The sequence below is a fragment of the Lonchura striata genome, chromosome 8 (assembly GCF_046129695.1).
Source record: "Lonchura striata isolate bLonStr1 chromosome 8, bLonStr1.mat, whole genome shotgun sequence".
Taxonomy (NCBI): domain Eukaryota; kingdom Metazoa; phylum Chordata; class Aves; order Passeriformes; family Estrildidae; genus Lonchura; species Lonchura striata.
This window is the reverse complement of record NC_134610.1, coordinates 5,177,578-5,197,698: the sequence shown is the minus strand read 5'-3', so window position 1 is coordinate 5,197,698 and position 20,121 is coordinate 5,177,578. Positions and strand designations below refer to the sequence as shown.

Genomic DNA, 20,121 nt, shown 5'->3' with positions numbered 1-20,121 from the left:
ATTTTTTTTAGTTCTTCTCATCTTAAGCTACATTTCTGTAAGAGTTTATTATTTTAAACAGCTGGCAGTCTGGGCCCCAGTAGAATATTGTAACAAAACAGTGCTATGAAGTTAAATGTTCTTCATTTTATTAATTACAAAAGAGCCCAGTGGTACAAATATACTATGTTTATTATTGTACTGTTTGTCATGATTTCAAGATAAAAAATTAATCTGCAGAAAGAAATATAATGCCATAGCCATGTTTGGCTTTTAATTTTAATTCAAATTAATACCTTGGAAAAATGGAAAAAAAAAAAGGAGAAATGTGAGAAATTCACAGCTTTGTGTTTTCAAGACGTGATCCTTCCACTGCTCTGTATTTACTTCTCTTATCCCCATCCTCAGTAGTGCACTGCTACAACTTATTGTGGCTAAAATAAAACTTGTTCTTTGCAACAGGTAGATTTTTAAAAGATAGTGATAGTTGAAATTTTTTTTTAAATCTTCCTAGAAATGCTATTTGCCATCTTAACAGGATTCCTGACACAGCTTTGATTCTGGGAAGACAAGTGGGGCTCAAGCTCACATTCCTGAGAATATTCTGCATTAGGAGAGAAGTTTCCCCAATAATCCCCTGTGGTTTGCTGACAGCTGAACTTATCATCCATACAAACATCTCACTTTAACTTTGCTACCTTAAATTAGCATCTGTCCTAGATTGACTCAAATAAAATGGCTTTAGGCTAGGAGAGTTTATTTAGCTCTGCTCTACTTCATTTCAATTAAAATAACTTCCTTGATATATGTATTAAAAGCTAATAAACTTTCACCCACATAGATGATGCAGATGGAGACGAAAATGCAAAATGTTCATCCTGCAGTTCTCTACTCATACTGGCAATTTGCAGTGTAAATCTACTCTTAATTTTATTTTAGGATTATAACCTGCACACTTTCTTGTTCATTTATTGCAAAATAGCTACAAATTTAAAGGAAAATTTAACAAGTAATCAGGCAGTATCATAATTTCTTTAGCTCAACTAAAAAGGTATTGCAGATTTGAAGAAAAAAATTGCTCCTGCTGGAAGACAATAATTTAGAGCAAATGCAGAATGCCAAACATAAATCAGAAATCCAGTGTTTTCTACATCATAAATTAAAAGCTGGAATTACAAAACATGATCCTTGAACTTCTTGATTTTGGCAAAAAATAACTGAAGACTTTTCTACAGCTTTTAATTGCCTGAGGTTTGAGATATCTGTGACTGTGGAATATTGCCTGGTGTCTCTCTGGGCTACAGAATCCCTCTGAAGATGCTGTCTGGACCCAGTCCAAACAGAAATGAGTTGTTTTTCTGAGAGCAAGAAAAGGCAAATACCAACTTTACTGCTACTCTAAAGACATCAAATATGGAACACACTTCCTCAAATCTTAAAGTTATGAGCCATTAAATTAAAAGGAAAAAAATTGCCAAATTAAAGAAGGTAAAAGAAAATTGTCAAAACACCCCAAACAAACAAAAGCACCCAAAAACCTGAAACAAAAGGAAAAACAAAACAAGAAAAAATACTTATTTGAAAGGTGTGTGCAAAGATGAATATTTACTCCACCCCTATTTTAACTGCCTGAGCACACATATTATCTTCAGCAGAAGTCAGACAGCTTTTAAGAAAGTACTCTGCCCCAAAATGTAAATTCTGAAGAATAAGGGAAATAAGTGGCTTATTTCAGAGAGTGATGAAGTCCAAGAGACTTGACATCCACTGAAAACCTGTAACATATATCTTCAATATACATTCTTTATTATTTTAAAATAAAAGCATCATTTATTTTATTTAAAAAAAAAAAAGAAAAATGAATCCTGACAATTTCTGTCACATACTGAGAGGCCAAAGTTGTCACCACTCTTGGACACTTCCAGCAATGAGTGGCATTCATTGCTTTTCCTTTATTCCATGTGAGACCATTCCTCAAATCTTTTGCCTTCTACTGTACAGTAGAATTTTCCTTGCTGGTACTCATTTACATTAGAGCCTTCCCCATAGTTTCCTGTGTATAACTAATGCAGAACTGGGCTCCAATACATTTACACAGCCATCCAAAATTGTCAGGATTTGAAGTTTTCAAATGAAGATTGCTCACAACCTACTAACATAGAAGTCTTAGTTCCTTACTGAGAACTACAAACCCTGGATGAGGAGAAAAACAACATATAATTTCTCAGTATTAAAAAATAAGATAAATTCTAAAATAGTATTGTATTAACATCAACTTCTTGCCAGGAAAGGTGAAATTTATCCAGAGAACATGGAAGATTCCGTAAATAATTGGTGGTCATCATCTAGTGGTATTTTTCACTTTCCAATATTTATCTATAAAATATTCACTGTCTTTTGTTACATCTCACAACAAAAATCCATAAAAACTTGTGCCACCTGGGTTGTGTACTTTTGACTTCATCTAGTGCCGAATACAACAGTTCAAGACAAAATAATACACAGATATTTATGTATAAAAAGAATACTCATTTCCCCCCTCAGTAATAAATTATTCTATAAATATTCACCTTGTGGCTGACGACTTGGATGATAAATCTGGAGATCAAATGGCTGAGCACTTGTTTTTTGTATTACACTGACATTTTGGCCAGTCCATTTATTGGCTTTGGCGAGGGTATTGGTCCTCCAATCTGTCCAATAAACTTCACTCCCATACAAAGAAACAGCAAAAGGGTGAGAAAGATACTCGTGACCCCGTATAATCTCTATCATGCTGGTTCCATCATACAATGCAGAATAAATGGCATCCGATCTACAAGACAACCCCAAATTTAAGATTATGTAAAAATAAAATAAAAATCACACAACCATTATGACATTGGACAAAAAAACTTATTTTGTTAGAGTGGTAAGACCAAAAAATTTTTGCAGTGCAATCATTAACTTTATAGATTATTAATTAACTTAGACATATGAAATGTTTGTATAATGCTTTAATTTATCTCAATGCTGTGAAAAATACAACAGAAAATTCAGTTTTCTTTCAGATGAGCTTTAAAAAATAATGATCTAACTTGGCCTTGCATGGATGAGTGTCAGGAAGGACACATGGAAAGGCACAGAGAGCCAGGACTGGGGGTGATCCCACAGCTGGCAGGGCAATTAAATCAATGTACATATTGTACGTGTGCCTGCCCAGGGCTCTTCATGTCCAGAATTAATGTCCATAACTACATTCCACTCAGCCTGCAGTTCACATTTCTGCATGGAGGAAGGAGGATTTCTCAGTGACAACAAGGATGCTGTGAGCACTTTACCTGGCATCTGTCCACACTATCCTTTTTTCAAAGTGATCCACAGTGAGGCCGTTGGGCCAGGCTCCAGTGTCCATGTCCTTGTAAATGATTTTCCTCTCTGCTCCACTCATGGAAGCAGACTCAATGCGAGGGAAATTGGCATCCCAGTCTGTCCAAAACAGAATTCTGGTGAGAGGAAAAGGAAAAGAAAGCGGGATAGAAGAAAATATTAAAGCATGAAGAAAACAATCTGAAATGGTTTATGAGACAACAGTTGGAAAAAAGGTTCAACCGTTTACATACTTTAAATGAAAGGATTAAACACAGATCAATTTGGGTCTCCATATAAATTCTTAAGGGTAACATGGAGACAATATTTCCTTATTAGTTAGAGCCACTATGAAAATAAAGAACTTTTAAAGAAAAAAAATTAGGGTTTAGTAGCATTCCATTTTCTATGTCCATTTATATTGTGGCAGCTTGCCTTCCTTCTATAATTAGAAACCCAGCTCATTAACAGAAATTATAATGAGAGCCTTTGAAAGCAATCCAAGGATAAGAAGGATGGGGAGGGGAGATTGGGAAGGAAGGTGATTTGAGGTAGCAGGGATCGAGGAACAGGCTAAACAAGAGATTTTCAGCTACTCTTAAGAGTGTTTTAATGAAAACCTCTGGATTTTGGTATGTCACTAATGAATTTTATACAGATTAAACTAAGAAAACTTCAAAGACAGGTTTTATTATTGTCTCTCAGTTTTATGCCATCTCTAATGTTTTTCTAATAAAGAGAACTTTCATTGTTATAACCAAAGAAGTGTCTTGTTAAATAACAGAAGCAGCATCGCCAAGAAGACAGAAATAAACTCTAACTGTTCTTAAATTACTGCATTTTCAACAGCGCACAGACTTGTTAAAGGAAAATTATACTTTTGATAGGAAAGCTTGTGGTTAGTTGTAAAGAGTTAATTGCAAAGAGCCAGACTGCAACAGAACTTCTGACAAGTATTTCCCACTAAAAGACCTTCAGCCTGAGCTGCCAGGGAGGTTCACAGGGGATGTGTTTATCTACAGATGGTTATTTTGTTATATTTATCTGCAGATGTTTATTTTGCACACATCTGTATGGGTGTGGACTGAGAACACCTGCTCAGCCCCACTGCAGGCTGGAGTGCAGCTCTGCCTCCACTAAGAAATGGGATTTGTGCACTCCTAACACAACCCTTTTCCTTGAATTACCAGTGTTTATTCATATTTATTTGTGAAAGGATTGAGGAGCTATTCCTATCTATGTTTAAAGATTTTTTTCTCTTTCCTGACTTCTAACATAATGTAGCATCAATTCCTTCTAGTTCTTCAAAAGGCAAATTAAGCCTTCAGTTTCAAGAAGAGTGGTGATTTGATTTTTTTTCCCATCCCAAACATTTAAGTTGAGCAACTTCTCTGCCAATTTTTCTGCCAACAGGATGCCTCTTTTTAAAGATCTTTATAGATAAGCAATGCACTCTGTAAATAAGCTTTCTAACAGCTCAGTTGAGAGGGAAAAAGCCTTAATCATTAAGGCATGTACATCCTAATTCACACTTTGGAGCCCAGAATTGGGGACCTTTATCAATCTTTATTTTTTTATTCACAGCTTTGCTTCTGAGAGAAATATTCAGTGAAGACACAGACTGCAGCAATTTCCTAAACAAAATTAAATATCATTACTTTGAAAACAGATCAGTTGTGTTATATCTGGCCACATTTTATTTGTGGTTGGTGGCTTGTCACTTTTGCTGTGTTTTTCTGAATGTTTTTGTTTGTTTTGGGTTTTTTCCCCTTTCTGAAAGTGCAATAATATTGGGGAGAGGATGGAGCTATTGAATATACATAATATTCTGGTTTTCAGCATACCCTAATGAATAAGTATAAAAAATACTGACAGGAGCTGGCAAGCATTATCTCCACTTTAGAGATGAAAGCCAAACACAAAAGGTGGCATTTACCTCATTCAGCCAGTAGACTTCCAGTAACATCTAAGCTGTATTTTTGTAGTCCCACCAAAAAAAACAAACAAAAAAAATCAAAACAAAAACAAAATCCCCTCCCCAAAAAAGAAATCCAACAAAAAAATCCCCAAAGACAAAAAGTCAAAACAAAAAAACAAAAAAAGGTCTCTAAGTGAGAGTCATCTAAATCTGTCCATTAACACACAAAAAAGTTAGACCAAACATTCCAGTTATCATCCACAGTAAAAACAAACAAAAAAAAGAAATTAAACAACAATGTGGCAAGGCAAGTAATTTACCAACAAAAAGATCCCTGTGTTCTCTGACTTACAGTTTTTTAATCCTTTTCACTTAGAAAAAGCACACTAATAATGGATTCTTTATCATTCCAAATCGACTTTCAAGAACTATCAAAGATAAGTTAAACATTATAACTCACAGCAAAGAAGGAAATGAAACAAACATCACATTAAAATATTTTTAAAATACTTTGCAACGAGGAAAAACAATGCTTTTGTAATTTATAATTACCCATATCTGGGATCCAAAGCAATAGCCCTCGGGTGCTCCATGGCTCCAGCTATTAACGTTGTCCTCAAAGTGCCATCGAGTTTTGCTACTTCAATTTGGTCCAAATTGCTGTCTATCCAGTAAATGTTTCCTGCTATCCAATCCACAGTCAGACCTTCAGGAGTGGCCAGGCCATGCTGCACCACAACCTCAATGGCACTAACACCTGACAGAAAAAAGAAAAAAAATAAGAAACAAACAAACAAAAAAAAAGAGTAAAAAGATTCTTAAAGAACTGATGTAGACACTGGTAGAACTGACATGGACATACAAGTTCATCAGATGTTTTTAAAGTGAATTTTGGTACATATGGGGTTTGCCTTTTAGATGAAAGCACTGGAACATACCCTTCAACAATGAACATTTTGTAGAATCTCTTTTGTATGTGTTATGAGATTATGTTGAGGTATGGACCAGCATTATTTCACCAGAACAAAGAAAAAGTCTTTCTGGATGCTATAAAATTTTGAAGCAGAATATTTCACTTAGTGAGAGGAGATAACTTATCAGACATCTGATAAATTTTTACAATTTTTTAATAAGGTGAAGATAAGCTTCTAAAAAAAAAAAGGAAAAAAAAAAAGAAATAAATCAATATTGCACTCATTGAACCAGGGAGAAACACCAGTTCCTTGCATTTGCCATTTTCTTGCCTTTAGAGCATACTGCAAAAGGAAACTTTGATAACAAAAGTCTTTTATCTGCCTGGAAATGAAGTACAGGCTTGATATAGCCCTGGTGAAAGGCAGAATGCCATCATAAATTCTGTTTCTGTGGATGGCAGCTCGGTTACAACTGACCAGGTCTCACACCCTGTAATGCAGGTGTTTTCACTGTTAAGGAAATAAAGATTCAACCCTTACCTCCAGTATCAGAGAGCTTGCCTCTGTAAATTTTGTCCTCCACCACATCTGTCCAGTACAGTAAACTCTGACTGAAATGAAAATCCAGGGCTATTGTGTTTCTTAAACCAGGCACTAAGAGGCTGTAGTCACGCTTGTGAAGATCAATTTTTCTGATCTCGTGTCGAATTGAAAAAATTATGAAAGCCTCAAATGGATCTGGAAGACGAAGATTAAACATTTCAAAGGAATAATAAAAGAGATATTGCTACAAATTGATATAAATGACAAGTTGGAAGGTGAACAACAGAATTCTTTATCGGGAGAAAGAGATGATTAAAACAATTCATCTTTTGATAAGGAGTCTTTCAATTACTTTTCCAGTCCAACAGACTTCTTAATTCTCCCTTCTAGCATTATCTTTGATCCTAACTAGAGATATCAGACATTAAATTTGGGGATATCAGACTCAACTGTTGAAGTGAATTTTGTAGCTCTAGCATTATGAGCCTATAATTAGAGCTTTAAAAAGTCACATTATCAAATTTAAAATCTACTTCTTAAAAGTTTCAGAAAAATGAAACCAGTAAAATATACATTGTTTCAGTAGCCAATCAGCTGAAACCATGTACTAACACATAAAGCACCTTTTGAATATACAGTGTACCTTGTGTTTTCAACTGAAGTGCATAAAAAAACCCTTTATGTCAAACTAAGAAGCAGGAAAAGGAACATCTGATGTCATGTCATCACAAATCCAGCTACCAATGACTTTCTTCTTCCACTGTTAATGAATTAATGCTACATGATTTGTGCCAGTGAGTCGATATAAAATTGCATAAAAATATCTGTAAATATGATCACCATTGGTCAACCATACAATTAAACTGTTTTTTTCTTTTATTATAGTTCTTACATAGATTAGAAAAGATTTTTCAAACAAGTAGCTGTTTAATAAAAAAAACAAGGAAGACAAAAAATTGGATTCTGTGCATTGTTGAACCAACTCAGTATATCCACTTTGATACAGATATTTTTTCACAGCAAGCCTTTTCTGTGGGGAATCAGTTGTTCCCCACAAAAGACTCCGAGTTCCTTCTCCTAGAGTGAAACACAGAAAATACTGGGATGTTTGCTTTCAGTACAATTCAACTTATTTATGTAAAAGATTATTGGCAGTTTATGGCAATAGACAATACTCCTGCTTCTCAAGGCTCCTGAAAATACCGTTTCTCTCTTCTCATTCACTTGAACACTTCACCGCTCACTTGCTCCTGCAGCTCCCTCTTCTCCTGATGCCCATGGGGCACACACATATTAAATTATCTGTGATAATTTAGGCTAATCAAGCACCCCAGCAGAGTGATGTTTTTGGAAACCCTTGTTCACAACCCGCCTTGAACCTTCCAAATGACCCTCCTATCTGTTAAAGCAATGCATGACTTTCTGCAAAGCAAAATTTTCAAAGCTCTGCAATGGTTAAATAATGTAGTACAAAACAGGATCACTGACATTAGGAGCTGTTTCACAAGCACCAGCTATCTGAACTTGAGACACACTTTAATTCTAATAAATTGGCAGATGTTATGCAGGAATTTACTGATCTGTGGGGTTTTTGGCAATTCCAATGCATAGGAACACATAATACTCACTAGCAGCTTTTTTTTTTTTTATTTTGCATTTCTCAGCAATTAACACCACAGTGGGAGAAAAAGAAACCTAATAAATCTGTGCTATGATACATTTTTTTTTTCATTAAAATAGAGGAGGTACACTTTAAGATAAATAACCTACAGTGCAAATTATCTTTGTGAAAAGGATTAAAGTTCAATGGGATCTTGACAAGATTTACAATTGAAATAAACATGACAAAACCCTAAGCTTGGCTGACAACAGCCTGCAAAACTGTATCCTCCTCTGAGCACAGCTCTTGAAGAGTGTGAATCAGTACAGAAACACAAGAGGAAATGAGAAGCTGTTCCAAGAGGTCTAAAAATCATGGCCTGCAAGGGAAGAATGAACAATCTGGAACTGCTTAGTCTGAAAAAAATGGAATAGGAAGATGAGTGGAAGCACATAAAATTCCTTTAAGTCATAAAAGGCTTCTGAATTGAAAATAGGAAAAAATCCTGTTTTCTGTATAAATAACAAGTAGGGCAAGGATTAAAGGCTTAAACTGGACCAGGAAGACTCAAAGACCAGAAAAACAAAAAGTCTTCAGGAGAGTGAGTCAACAAAACATTTTACCCCTGGGAAACTTGGAGTGTAGCACTGAAGGTGTCCTGAAGGTCTTGGAAAGCAGATAAACAGCATCAGTATTAGCTGGGCTTTGATCTTCCTTCCAGCCTGATCACTCAATGGCTCTATAGAACCAGCTACATTACAGGCAATTGGGATTTTCAGGCTCAATCAAATAAATTTTTAAAAAATATTCTTCTACCACCTGATAAACCCAAAATTTGATGTTATTTTCCTGATTAATCTTCTAGAAATTGAGAGAAAATACTTTTTATTATGCAAATTGATTAAAAGGATTTCTGTAAATCAATACAATGGTTATTGATTACATTCTTTAAAACTTTCAGGAAAAATATCGGTTATCAATCTGTTGAGAAAAATCATACATTTCTGTACTTTGTGATTTCATAAATGCCTCAATTTTTTTTTTTTTTTTTTTTTTTTTACCACAAAGGTTAGGATATAAAATATATGAGGCAAACAAAGTATAAGCTACATGAAAAGCAGTAAAAAAAATCTCTGGTAGAAGAAAACTGCCCACACAGTGCCATCAAAAAAGACTCTATAAAGAATAATGCCTAACATTTTTCAGTGGGTTAAATTTAAAATTCTTTCTTAGAAAAATTTCTAATTGTATCTAATTGTTTGATTGAAGCTCACTGTAACAATAACAGCACAGCAAACAATCTCCACTGTGCTTTTATGAAAATTACCTCAAAGAAAAACACTAACTCAATAAAGATGCTGAAAAGAAACCTTAATTAAAAGCTTGGCTAAGCTCAGAGAAGATTGGACTATTCCCCTCTCCATTTTAGTATTTAAAGGTATCTGGAAATTATAACAAAATTGAGTTTCAAACCAGCCAAGACAGATCAGACACACCATCTACTATTAAAAAAATTAAATATATATATATATATTAAGAGATATAACAGTTTCCACTGCTTAGGAAAGGCTGACCATCAATTTTAAACTAACTATTTCTGACCTCATCTAACATTTATTATACCAAAGTCTGAAAGGTTGAATATAAACATGAAATTTAAATATATTTTAAGAACAGTTGTTTTTTTTATCTGAATGCTTATTATCACTTAAAAGAGCAAGTGCAATATATCAGCACAGTTTACTTTGAAATGTGTTTTAAGAGAAACCAGGAACACGAGTATGAAAACATATAATTTGTATTGACTTTCCATCTGAATAATGGAGCTCTGTAACACACTCTTAGTTCAATCAATACAAATTTAAATCGAAAGGAAACATTTAAAGTTTGGGAAGTCACTAATGTCACAATGCCGGAACAGCAACAAGCAAACGAGATGAAAACAAGAGACGTGGAAAGTGCAGAAACTCTGGAGGAGAAAAAGAAAACATTTAAAACCCTCAAGAAGTAACAGCATAAGCAGAAATGAGATACAACAGAGGAAACTAAGAAAGGCTTGGAAAAACAACCTGGGAAAGAGAATAACTGCTCAATTCAAGCATTTAAGTTCTATATACTTATTATTCTGTAACTCATTATATTTCACTGGCAATTCATTAGATTCCCCTGACAAGCACACTTTTGATACTGAAATGTAATCAGGAAAAGAAGTTAGAGTCATATAATTCCTGCATTTTCAGCACTCATGTTCCCCTTCTAATGGGCTCACAAATAAACCAATTTTACCATATTCTGAAAACGTGTTGCATACTAACTTTACATGTAATTGCTGTGTGCTTGTGAAATTTTTCTTATAGATAGGAAAATGCTATTTCAGATAGAGAAAAAAAGGGTAAAGGGGCAATGTTCTCATTTTCTTCTAAGTAATTGATTTTTTCTTCTGGAAAACAGACTACAAGTTACTGTTCTAACAGAATACACAGCTTGTTCAAAGCACCTCAAATCACTATGGCTATTCTAAGAATGACTTTATAACAACTGAAATTGTTGAAATGGTAGTTTGGCATTTGGGGGACAGCTTGCCTTCATAAGGTCACTTTGCACTTTATTTGTAAGAGTGTAATATAAAAGTTTTTCTTCATTCTAAGTTCATTCAAGATCTCATGCTCAGAGACTTAGATGATGTGGACATTTTGAGTCTCACAGATCCACAAAATAAACCAAAATTGTTCTCACTTTCCTAAAATGCCCCTCGCACAGTCAGCAACTGAAGTGTCAGAGGATCTGTCCTCCAGAGAACTTCCCATGCCTTTTGAATTAAATAAACTGAAAAGAGCCAGGATGATTTGTGCCTCTAAAAGCACATGCCATATTTAATATGGAATAATTTTATCACAGCTTTGATGGCATTAGGGTAGCATCATTACAGTTTATACAGGATCATTTTTCTTTGTATCAGCTGACATCACAGGTCTCAGATCATATATTTAGTATTACATTCTTTGAAAAAAAAACTGGAGAAATCAATTTGTAACTTCAGATTCTCACCAACACCAGTAAACATTAAGTAGAAATATCCCATGGGCCTAAGAAACCTGAGAAACTGGAGTCTCACTTTTCTTATTTTATACCACAAGTGAGTATACTTCTCTTTTTTCCCCATTTAGTTTCCAAATTTTGGTCATTTCTACCCAATTTAGTTTAAAGTTTGTTTCAAGCTTTCCTCATATGAGTTACTAACACTGTCTTAAATTCCTTTAACCTCTCCTTTCTCTAACCCAATAAGAATGCACTTTTTTCCAGTTACTGGAAGTGTCCACAATGTAGCAAATCAGATTGATCAAAAATCATTGAGAATTAGACCAAAGCACTGACAAAAAGCAAGAATTTTAACAGCAATTACTGCAGAGTAAAAGTAAATAAAGAATATCCTAATCATATTTACAGAACTGAGAAATATCCAAATAAGCAAAAGAGAATGTGGAAGACATTTCTGTTCAGAGTTGCTAAAACTCTATGAAAGAATAGAGATAATATAGAATAAAATTGCAAACTCAAGATTATTTTTAAGTGCCTAACAGGGAGGTAAAGATGTGATAATAGTTTCTATTGCACATGTATGTTTCTGTTTTACACACAACACTGCACCTGAAAAACATACTCCTAACACAGTTTCCAAATGATGCCCCAGTACTTATTAAGAGTGACCAATGAGGGGAATAAATTCCTCTCTCCTGTTTTGGCTCATGTTGGTTTTCACCTTGATTAGTGAGCTGAGCAGGCTCTTACTGCTGTCAAAAAAGAAGGGCCAGAATGCCTAAGGGGAAAAAACATCTTGAATATTGAATGCTAACAGGCAGCATATAATTGCACATTCAAAATTAACCTTCTGAACCCTTAACCAATTCTGATCAATGTAATGATCAATCAATTTCTTAAAAATACATAGTAAATTCCCCATATAGAATGCAAAATTGTGTTGATACATATATGCCCATGTATATATATGTATATATTAACTGAACATGAAAAACTGCATACAACTTCAACCAGTTTCAGAATTATACCATATTAACATTCCCAGAAACATCTGGTATTAGCATTCGTAGATTAGCAATAGCCTAATATTTCAATACCCCTTTGTACATCAAGAATAGGGACAGTTTTAATCCTTAATTTATTCCTTTAATCCTTAGATTGCAATCAACCCCACATTTGGACAACCCCAGCATGCATTTCATATATTAAAAAAAAGTGAAAGAAGCTCTCAGTAAATTGCCATCGCAGCTATTAACATCCTGAATATTGAATATGCATCGAATTTCAACTTACCAGTACTAACACAACTCTCTCCATCCTTACTGAGCTTCCAGCCTTCGTAACATGAGCACTTGACAGTATTTTTATGCTGTTCACAAACTTGGCTACACTTGAGGTGCTTGGTGCAGTAATCCATAATCTCACAAGTTTTGTTGTCTGTAGTAAGATTGAATCCTGCAGGGCAGGAGCACACAATTCTTCCTCCAGGAACCACAGAACACTGATGGCTACATCCACCATTGTTAAGTGAACATTCGTCTGAAATAACATAGAAAACCAATAATTAAGGGTTGCAAAAGTTGTCAAGTATAGAAAAATCAATTAAAACACCTACAAAAGCCTCCAAGATGGGCAAATAAAAATTTATATTTCTAAAACAAGTTTCTGTAGTTGTTTATGAAGTTATCTGACGTTCAACCATTCATCTGGTAGCTTTAGTAAACCCTTCAAGGGTTTAGCATAGCTCCATGTCCAAGGGGTGATCCTCAGGAGTCAGTGCTGGGATTGACACTGTTGAACACCTTTATCAGTGACATGCACAGTGGGATTGAGGGCACTCTCAGCAAGTTTCTGATCAGACAGAGTTGTGTGAGTGATGCAGCAGGGAAAAGATGCCATCCAGAAGGACCCTGCCAGGCTTGAAAGGTGGGGCCTGTGCCACCTGAATGTTGATGTCCAGCCAGGCCAAATACCAAGACCTGCACTGAGTCAGGGTGATCACAAGCACAAATACAGGCTGGGAAAGTAATGGATTGAGACCAGCCCTGAGGGGGAGGAAGGGGAGGTGTAAGTGGATAAGAAGCACAACATGACCTGGAAATGTGAGCCTGCAGCCCAGAAAGCCACATGTGTCTTGGACTGCATCAAATAAAGCTGTACCTCAAAAGGAGGAGATTCTTCCCCTCTCTTTTTGTGAGAGGACTGAATCCCACCTGAAGGACTGAATCCAGCTCTGGGGCCCCCAGCATGAGGAGGATAGGGATATTTTGGGGCAAGTGCAAGGAAAGACATGAAAATGACCTGAGGGCTGGAGCAGTTCTGCTCTGTAAACAGGCTGAGAGCTGGGAGTGTTCAGCCTGGAGAAGAGAAGGCTCCAGGGAGACCTTAGAGTCCTTTTTAGAGTTTAAAGTGGCTCTAAGAGAGCTGAAGAGGGACTTTGGACAAGGACCTGCAGTTACAGGACAAGGAGGAGTGGCTTCAAATTGACAGAAGACAAGTTAGATTTGACCCTGGGAAGAAATTTTTGACTTTGAGAGTGATGAGGCCCTGCCACAGGATGCCCAGAGAAGCTGTGGCTGCCCCATCCCTGGAAATGTCCAAGGCCAGGTTGAAAGGGCCTTGGAGTAAGCTGGTCTACCAGAAGTATCCCTGCCTGGGCAGGAGGTTGGAACAAGAAGACATTTAAGGTGCCTTCCAAGTCAAACCATTCTATGGTGAGAACTCAAGCTTCTGTAGTTGGAGAGAACTGAAAATGAGCTGAAGTCCTTTCCTACACATTGATGACCTTTAAACTATTTACCTCCAGCAATGTTTCAAGGGGCTTGAAAACGAAAGACTTGTCTCCTTTGACTTATTTGAAGAAAGCTAAAACTTCAAGCATAAACTCAGTGTGACTAAACTAAACTAAAATCCTCGCAGAGGCTCCAGCGCTAAAATTTCAGTACGAGAACCTTTTCCTCAACAGGAGGTATTGCAACAGCCAGTATCATGAGCAATCAGAAAAAGGTGTCTAAAAAGTACCACAAAGATCGCCTTCATCAGATCCATCAGGACAATCTCTTCTCCCATTGCAGAGCTTCTCAGGCTGTAGGCAGATGGAGGTATCATTAGCACAAGGGTATTTTGGTGGTCCACACAAATAGCCCTCGCAATTATCCTCATCAGACTGATCCTCACAATCAATATCGCCATCACACAGCCACGCTTTGCTAATGCATCTCCCTTGGGGAAAAGAGACAATAAACACAGGAAATCAGACTGGAAGCAAACTTTAGGAGGGAAAAAAAAAACCTTCAAAACAATGTAAATATTTCTCTTTCTTATTGTTATTTTTTTTTTCTATTAATATGTTTTTCCACTTTGATGAGCAGAAAGAAACCAACTTGCACTTATACTCTGAAGCATCGTTCACAGCACTTTTGACAATCTAATTTTCCAAGCAACACCAGCCCTACTTATTTGTGTGCTTCACAACAGGGCAAATAGGCAGAACACAACCACAAAATCTGTTAAATACACCAAATGATATTAACATTTTCTAATTATTTTTAAATTTTGCTTTTCTTAATCTCTCTTCTTTTATCTTCCACTGCAACAACCCTTCATGGAAAGAATGTTTCAATATATGATTTCTAATTAGCATGGGTTTGGAAAGCAAAATCTTTCTAGGAAGTAGACACAACCCATTCCCCAGTGATGTCAGATAAATGATCAGCTTTTAGGCAAAATAACTACAGCAGACGAAATTTCTTAAATTACTTCATTTTTGTCAAATCGGTGTTCAGATCATGTCTCAAATGGGAGAAAAGGAATTTGTGATGACCATCAGTGTTAAAGAAGCAAGAAAACCTCTTGATTAGAAAAAGGGTTTTAACCTTTAAAATCATGGAAGTATTAAATTAGAATCAACAAAAGGAGGGATTTAAATGAAAAGAGCCAAGACTGTGAATGCTGACACTTACAGGTGTGTGTGTGTGCTCCTGTCCCAACCTATTTTTCTACTCACTACCTACAGCCACGAGGGTTTAGCTGTAAATTTTGATAACACTAAGCCTGAATAGAAATGTTATACACTTTATTTTCCAATTAACAAACAGATAACAGAGAGAACCACAGGTAATGAAGCTGATCTACAATTTTTTTTTTTTCCATGAATTAATTATTAAGAGAAAAAATCAATTGGAATGGGAAGGAAGATCCTGGGAATGTTTAGTTCCATTAATAGCAATTCTGGTGGATGCCCAGGCACTGACTGGCAAAGCCTGAGACTCCTAAATTCAAACCTGCTCAGCATGAACTGACACAACTTTCTGTTCACCCTTCCCAGCTTATACAATAACAGATTTCAGTTTTAGGACACATTTGTTGAAGATTGGTTTAATGCACTTGGTTTGACATTTTAGTCTTTTTTTTCATGCAAAAAATGCTGATGTCCTCACAGAAAGTCAAGGGGATAAAAGACAGTGAAACAAGAAGACTGAAAAAAAACATGATTCTGCAGCACTCACAAAGCAAATGTGAGACTGTTTTCACTTTTGGTAAAGAAAAGCAAGAAGTGAAACTTCAGGATCATACTACACTGAATGTGAGGTTTAAAGAACAGAACATCATATTGCCAGTGCAAAATCAGCTTGAAAACAAACAGGGGGGAGTGGTAATTAGAATAAAAAGCTTCCACCATGGTCTTTATTGGCCAAAAACCCAAATATGAAAAGACAGAACTGCACAGACACAAGGAAACAAAAATGTATGCATGATATGTATGCAGCTTACCATTGCATGCAATCACAAGTGTTTCAAAAAGTGTTCCTATTCTTTATTATCCTGAATGATCATTGATTTTATATATTACTATAACACAGCAGTAGAATGCAAGCTAATGGAAAATACCAACATGAACCAAACCAACCATAACCCAAAGTAAATTGAAGTTGCTTCCAGTAGTGCTCCTAATCTGTTATTTTAATCTTTAATGCATTCAAATGTTTACAGAGAAAATCAGTTTCCCTGCCTTTCTTGTACCTTAGTGAAGATATGTTTTATAATGAAAGACTCATCTTTCATTATGATAGATATGACATGTCCTTAAGTAGAATATACTTTCAAGGAATTAATCTTTGCCAAGATTCTTAAGAGATGGACTTAATGAAATATTATGACTGTCTTGAAATCATTACTTAAAATTCACTGAAGTATTTTTCCTTTATTGCCCCTTAGTGAAACTCACATTTCTGGTTTCCAGAAACCTTTTTAGTGAAAGTCCATCATAAATTAATTGCTTCAATAGCTGTATCTGCCCTTTTCCAAAGCTCTTTTGTGTAACACAGTCAAACAGAAGGCCTGAGCAGCAGCTTTGTGGGAAAGCCTGATCCAAATGCTTCTCCAATGTTTTTTATTTCCTACAAATATTATCAACAGAATTAACTGTTTATAAACCCCTTCAGTCTTCCTCAGGATACTGAACCCAGGAAGTTTTTTAGCTGAATACATCTTCAACTATAGAAAAACTACTTTGGTGGAGCATTAATTGCACTGTTTCCTCTTAGAGGTAATTCTTACTGCCTAAAGCTGTAATGTAACACTTTCCTAAATTATAGCATGGAGACTCAGTCTTGATCCCATCAACATTACAGAATGTTCCAACCCGACACATTCTAACAAAATGTTTTGATGATTAGTGATCTCACTTGTCCTGTAGAATACACATGGGACTTAGAGTGAATCACATTGCTTCAAAAATGTGGTCATTTCTCAATTTAAAGATTTTAGTATGAAACAGATGTTTATAAATGACTCCTGGATGAGATAGGAGGAAAAAAAAAGCCAAAAAAACAGGTCCTTATTTTCCATTCCAAACCAATACTACTTCTTTCCTCAAAATCTTTTTTCCCCTCTAATATATTATCACATATAAGGGAGAAAAAAAAAAAGGAAAGTATAAAAAAATTGTCCACAGAGTAGCATCAAAAATGGTGGGATACCATCAACTGCTACTTGAAAAAATAAAAAGAACAGTATGACAAATAAGTGTTACAGCTCAGATGTACTGCTTACTAAACTGAAACATTCATAGCTCTTTCACATTTTTCTTCACAGAAGTACTTTATTATGATCACTAGAGTAATTAGATGACATTTTAAGTGAGATTGCACAGATTCTGCTCTTGGTGCAGCACTGCTAGCTGAAAAGTAGGGAGATGGAATAAAAAGCATAAATTTATGTAGTACATAAAATTGAGCTGGAGTACATGCCTGTAATAATTTTTAGAGGACAGAATCAGAATTTAAAATAGAAAGTTGGAACTTCTGTACAATTGAAATTAACCTAGTCTAATTTAAAAGAAGCCTAATCTAATTTAAAACCAGAAGATAATTGGCTAGCAGCAGCCCAAGAGCAGTCAGTCTCAATCAGGTAATGACTGCCTCTCACATCCTACTGCTATGCAACCTCTAGTATATTTTTCATCACACATCACTAAAAACAAATATGGGATGGTTTTTAAAAACAATTAGGAAAACAGTTATGACTACTGGTAGCTCAAGTACCCTGTAGCATTTTGGCTGACTTTGGACACACCAGCTCAAGGTCTGCCCAGGCTGGACAGTTCCAGCAAGACCAAGAGAAATAATAAAGGTATAAATACATAAAACAGAAATGGAAGATGTGCAAGGAGAGAAGAAAAGTATTTGTTTATTCAACAAATAATGCTTTTAGGGACCCATAAGTCATTCAATTTCTAAGGGGGTCAGATGACTTGTTAGGAATAAAGTGTTCAACTACTGGAGGCAAATGACAAAAGGTCATCTCTGTAAGTTTTAGAATACACTCTGCCATACATCCTTAACTGAATATTGGAGAAGGATCTGGGTATGATAGGTTCTTGAGATCACCATCCCTGTAAGCAGAAAAATTCCATTTTGGCTGAATGCTGACAAATCCTGGTTTTTGTAGCTTGGCACTCATGCCTGTGACATTGTGACACATCAACCAAAGCCACAAAAGCCACAGTAAGGAAAGACCCTGCAGCTAATAATTACAGACATAAAATGGAAAGAAATAAGCAAAAATGGGCAGAACCATCTCACTATTACTCTTCTCACCAGCTGCCCCTTCCCTCCTGGAGTACTGGCTGTTTCAGCTCCCTCCACACACACAGAGCCACCACATTCTGTATCAGATGTCACCACCCAGCAGTCTCTGAGGGGACAATTAGCCAGAACAGCTGCCACAAATGCCCAAGCCAGACAGCATTATTTCTTTACAATCATGCACAGAGAAAATTACACTTCTGAAACATTCCAGTAACTATTTCTCATAAACTCATATTACTCCTTTGTCCAAACCACATGGAACAAATGGAAAAGTAGCTAAACAAAAACTGGCTTTTGCTGTTTTTTGCTACATTGCATTAGTATATGCCTCCTCCAGAACAGCAGTTTTGCCCCTTCAGGAGGAAGGAATATTGCAAAAGAGAAAATGATGACTCTCATAACTGCTTGCTCCAGTGGTATTTCCACACAACAAACAAGCATGATTGCATTTTCCTTAAAATCAAAGCCACATACCCTTGAAGTTAGCACATTTTTGATGAAAATTTTTGGTTTTGCTGTATTTCTATGTGACCATCAGAGAAGTCACCTTTGACCCTGTGAACTGAGACAGTGGCCTCCTTTAACCTGATTACAAACATAGGGAAGTGATATAATGAGTCAGCTTGGATTGTGGACTTTGAAATGGGGTTCTAGTTCTCTGCGGAAATAAACAACTCATTCAGACTATTGTGCTGAATTTAAATCCTTGCTATTTCCTATTATTATGGCACTGTATTTGGAAAATCTTAGCTTACTACCAAAAAGAGATTTCCATTCTCTGTAGATAAAATCATTCAAGACAAGTAAGAAACCAAAGCCCAGCCTAAGAAACGAGCTTTTCTGAAAAGAGTAAAGCCTAATAATTAAAATCTGCATTTCACCTTGTATTCCACACTGCCTGTAACCTAGCTCTGCTTTCTCTTAACTAAAGTAATAATATCTTGTCTCATTAGCTTTCCAAATGCAGCTGATGAAAATAAATCTCATCTATTGTGATTCATTCACCTTTCTTGCCTCTCATAATTCTTCTTTGGCTACTTGGACTGGTGTTAGCTTCTCCCCATTTAGGCACTAGAAAATACACTTGCTCCTCATGCTGGTTATTTCCTGTATCAGGGTTTCCATCACTCACTTCCAGAAAACAAGCCACTCTGTTTGAAGTGAATAATCCATTTTTACTTATAGAAAGTGTTTCCATTTAACAGCTATCTATTCTACACATCTTTAGGAAAATGGTAAGAACACAAAAGGAAATTTTTTTTTACACAATTCAGCATTCCATATTTCTTTTTCAAGACATCATGATTTTTATAACTTTAAATCCAAGTAACAGCAAGATACTTTTGGACAGAGATTACACGACTCTGAGACATTTATTGTGCTTAGCTGCAACACAGGCATCAGAATGGGCTCTCCCTTCCTTCAATATTTGTAGTTGCCCAGTGGCAACAATATTCCTACTTCTTACAGATTTTAAATATGAAAGTTTTTTTAACCCTAATATTACACAAAGCTTTAATAGAAATCACAAAAATAAGAATACTGTGCTGACATATATTAATTTCTTCTTTAACTGGACTTTCCCCTAAAAAAAAGGTTTCATCTAAACATTATTGTTTATATCATTGCATAGCCTCATTCAGTGATTGCCACCTTCTTATCCCACCTTTTAGTGTGGTATACTGAGAG

General features: G+C 35.8%; 1 protein-coding gene across 2 annotated transcripts in view; it reads right to left on the bottom strand.

The window, feature by feature from the left end:
• LRP1B (LDL receptor related protein 1B) overlaps positions 1-20,121 on the bottom strand; it is a 626,862-nt gene that overhangs the window by 174,643 nt on the left and 432,098 nt on the right. For both annotated transcript variants that reach the window (XM_077784902.1, XM_077784903.1), the window contains exons 22-27: positions 14,363-14,563; positions 12,635-12,880; positions 6,700-6,897; positions 5,798-6,002; positions 3,300-3,464; positions 2,550-2,794 (exon numbers count right to left, since the gene is read on the bottom strand). In XM_077784902.1, coding sequence (XP_077641028.1) covers positions 2,550-2,794; positions 3,300-3,464; positions 5,798-6,002; positions 6,700-6,897; positions 12,635-12,880; positions 14,363-14,563 — 1,260 coding nt within the window. The remainder of the gene's footprint in view (positions 1-2,549; positions 2,795-3,299; positions 3,465-5,797; positions 6,003-6,699; positions 6,898-12,634; positions 12,881-14,362; positions 14,564-20,121) is intronic.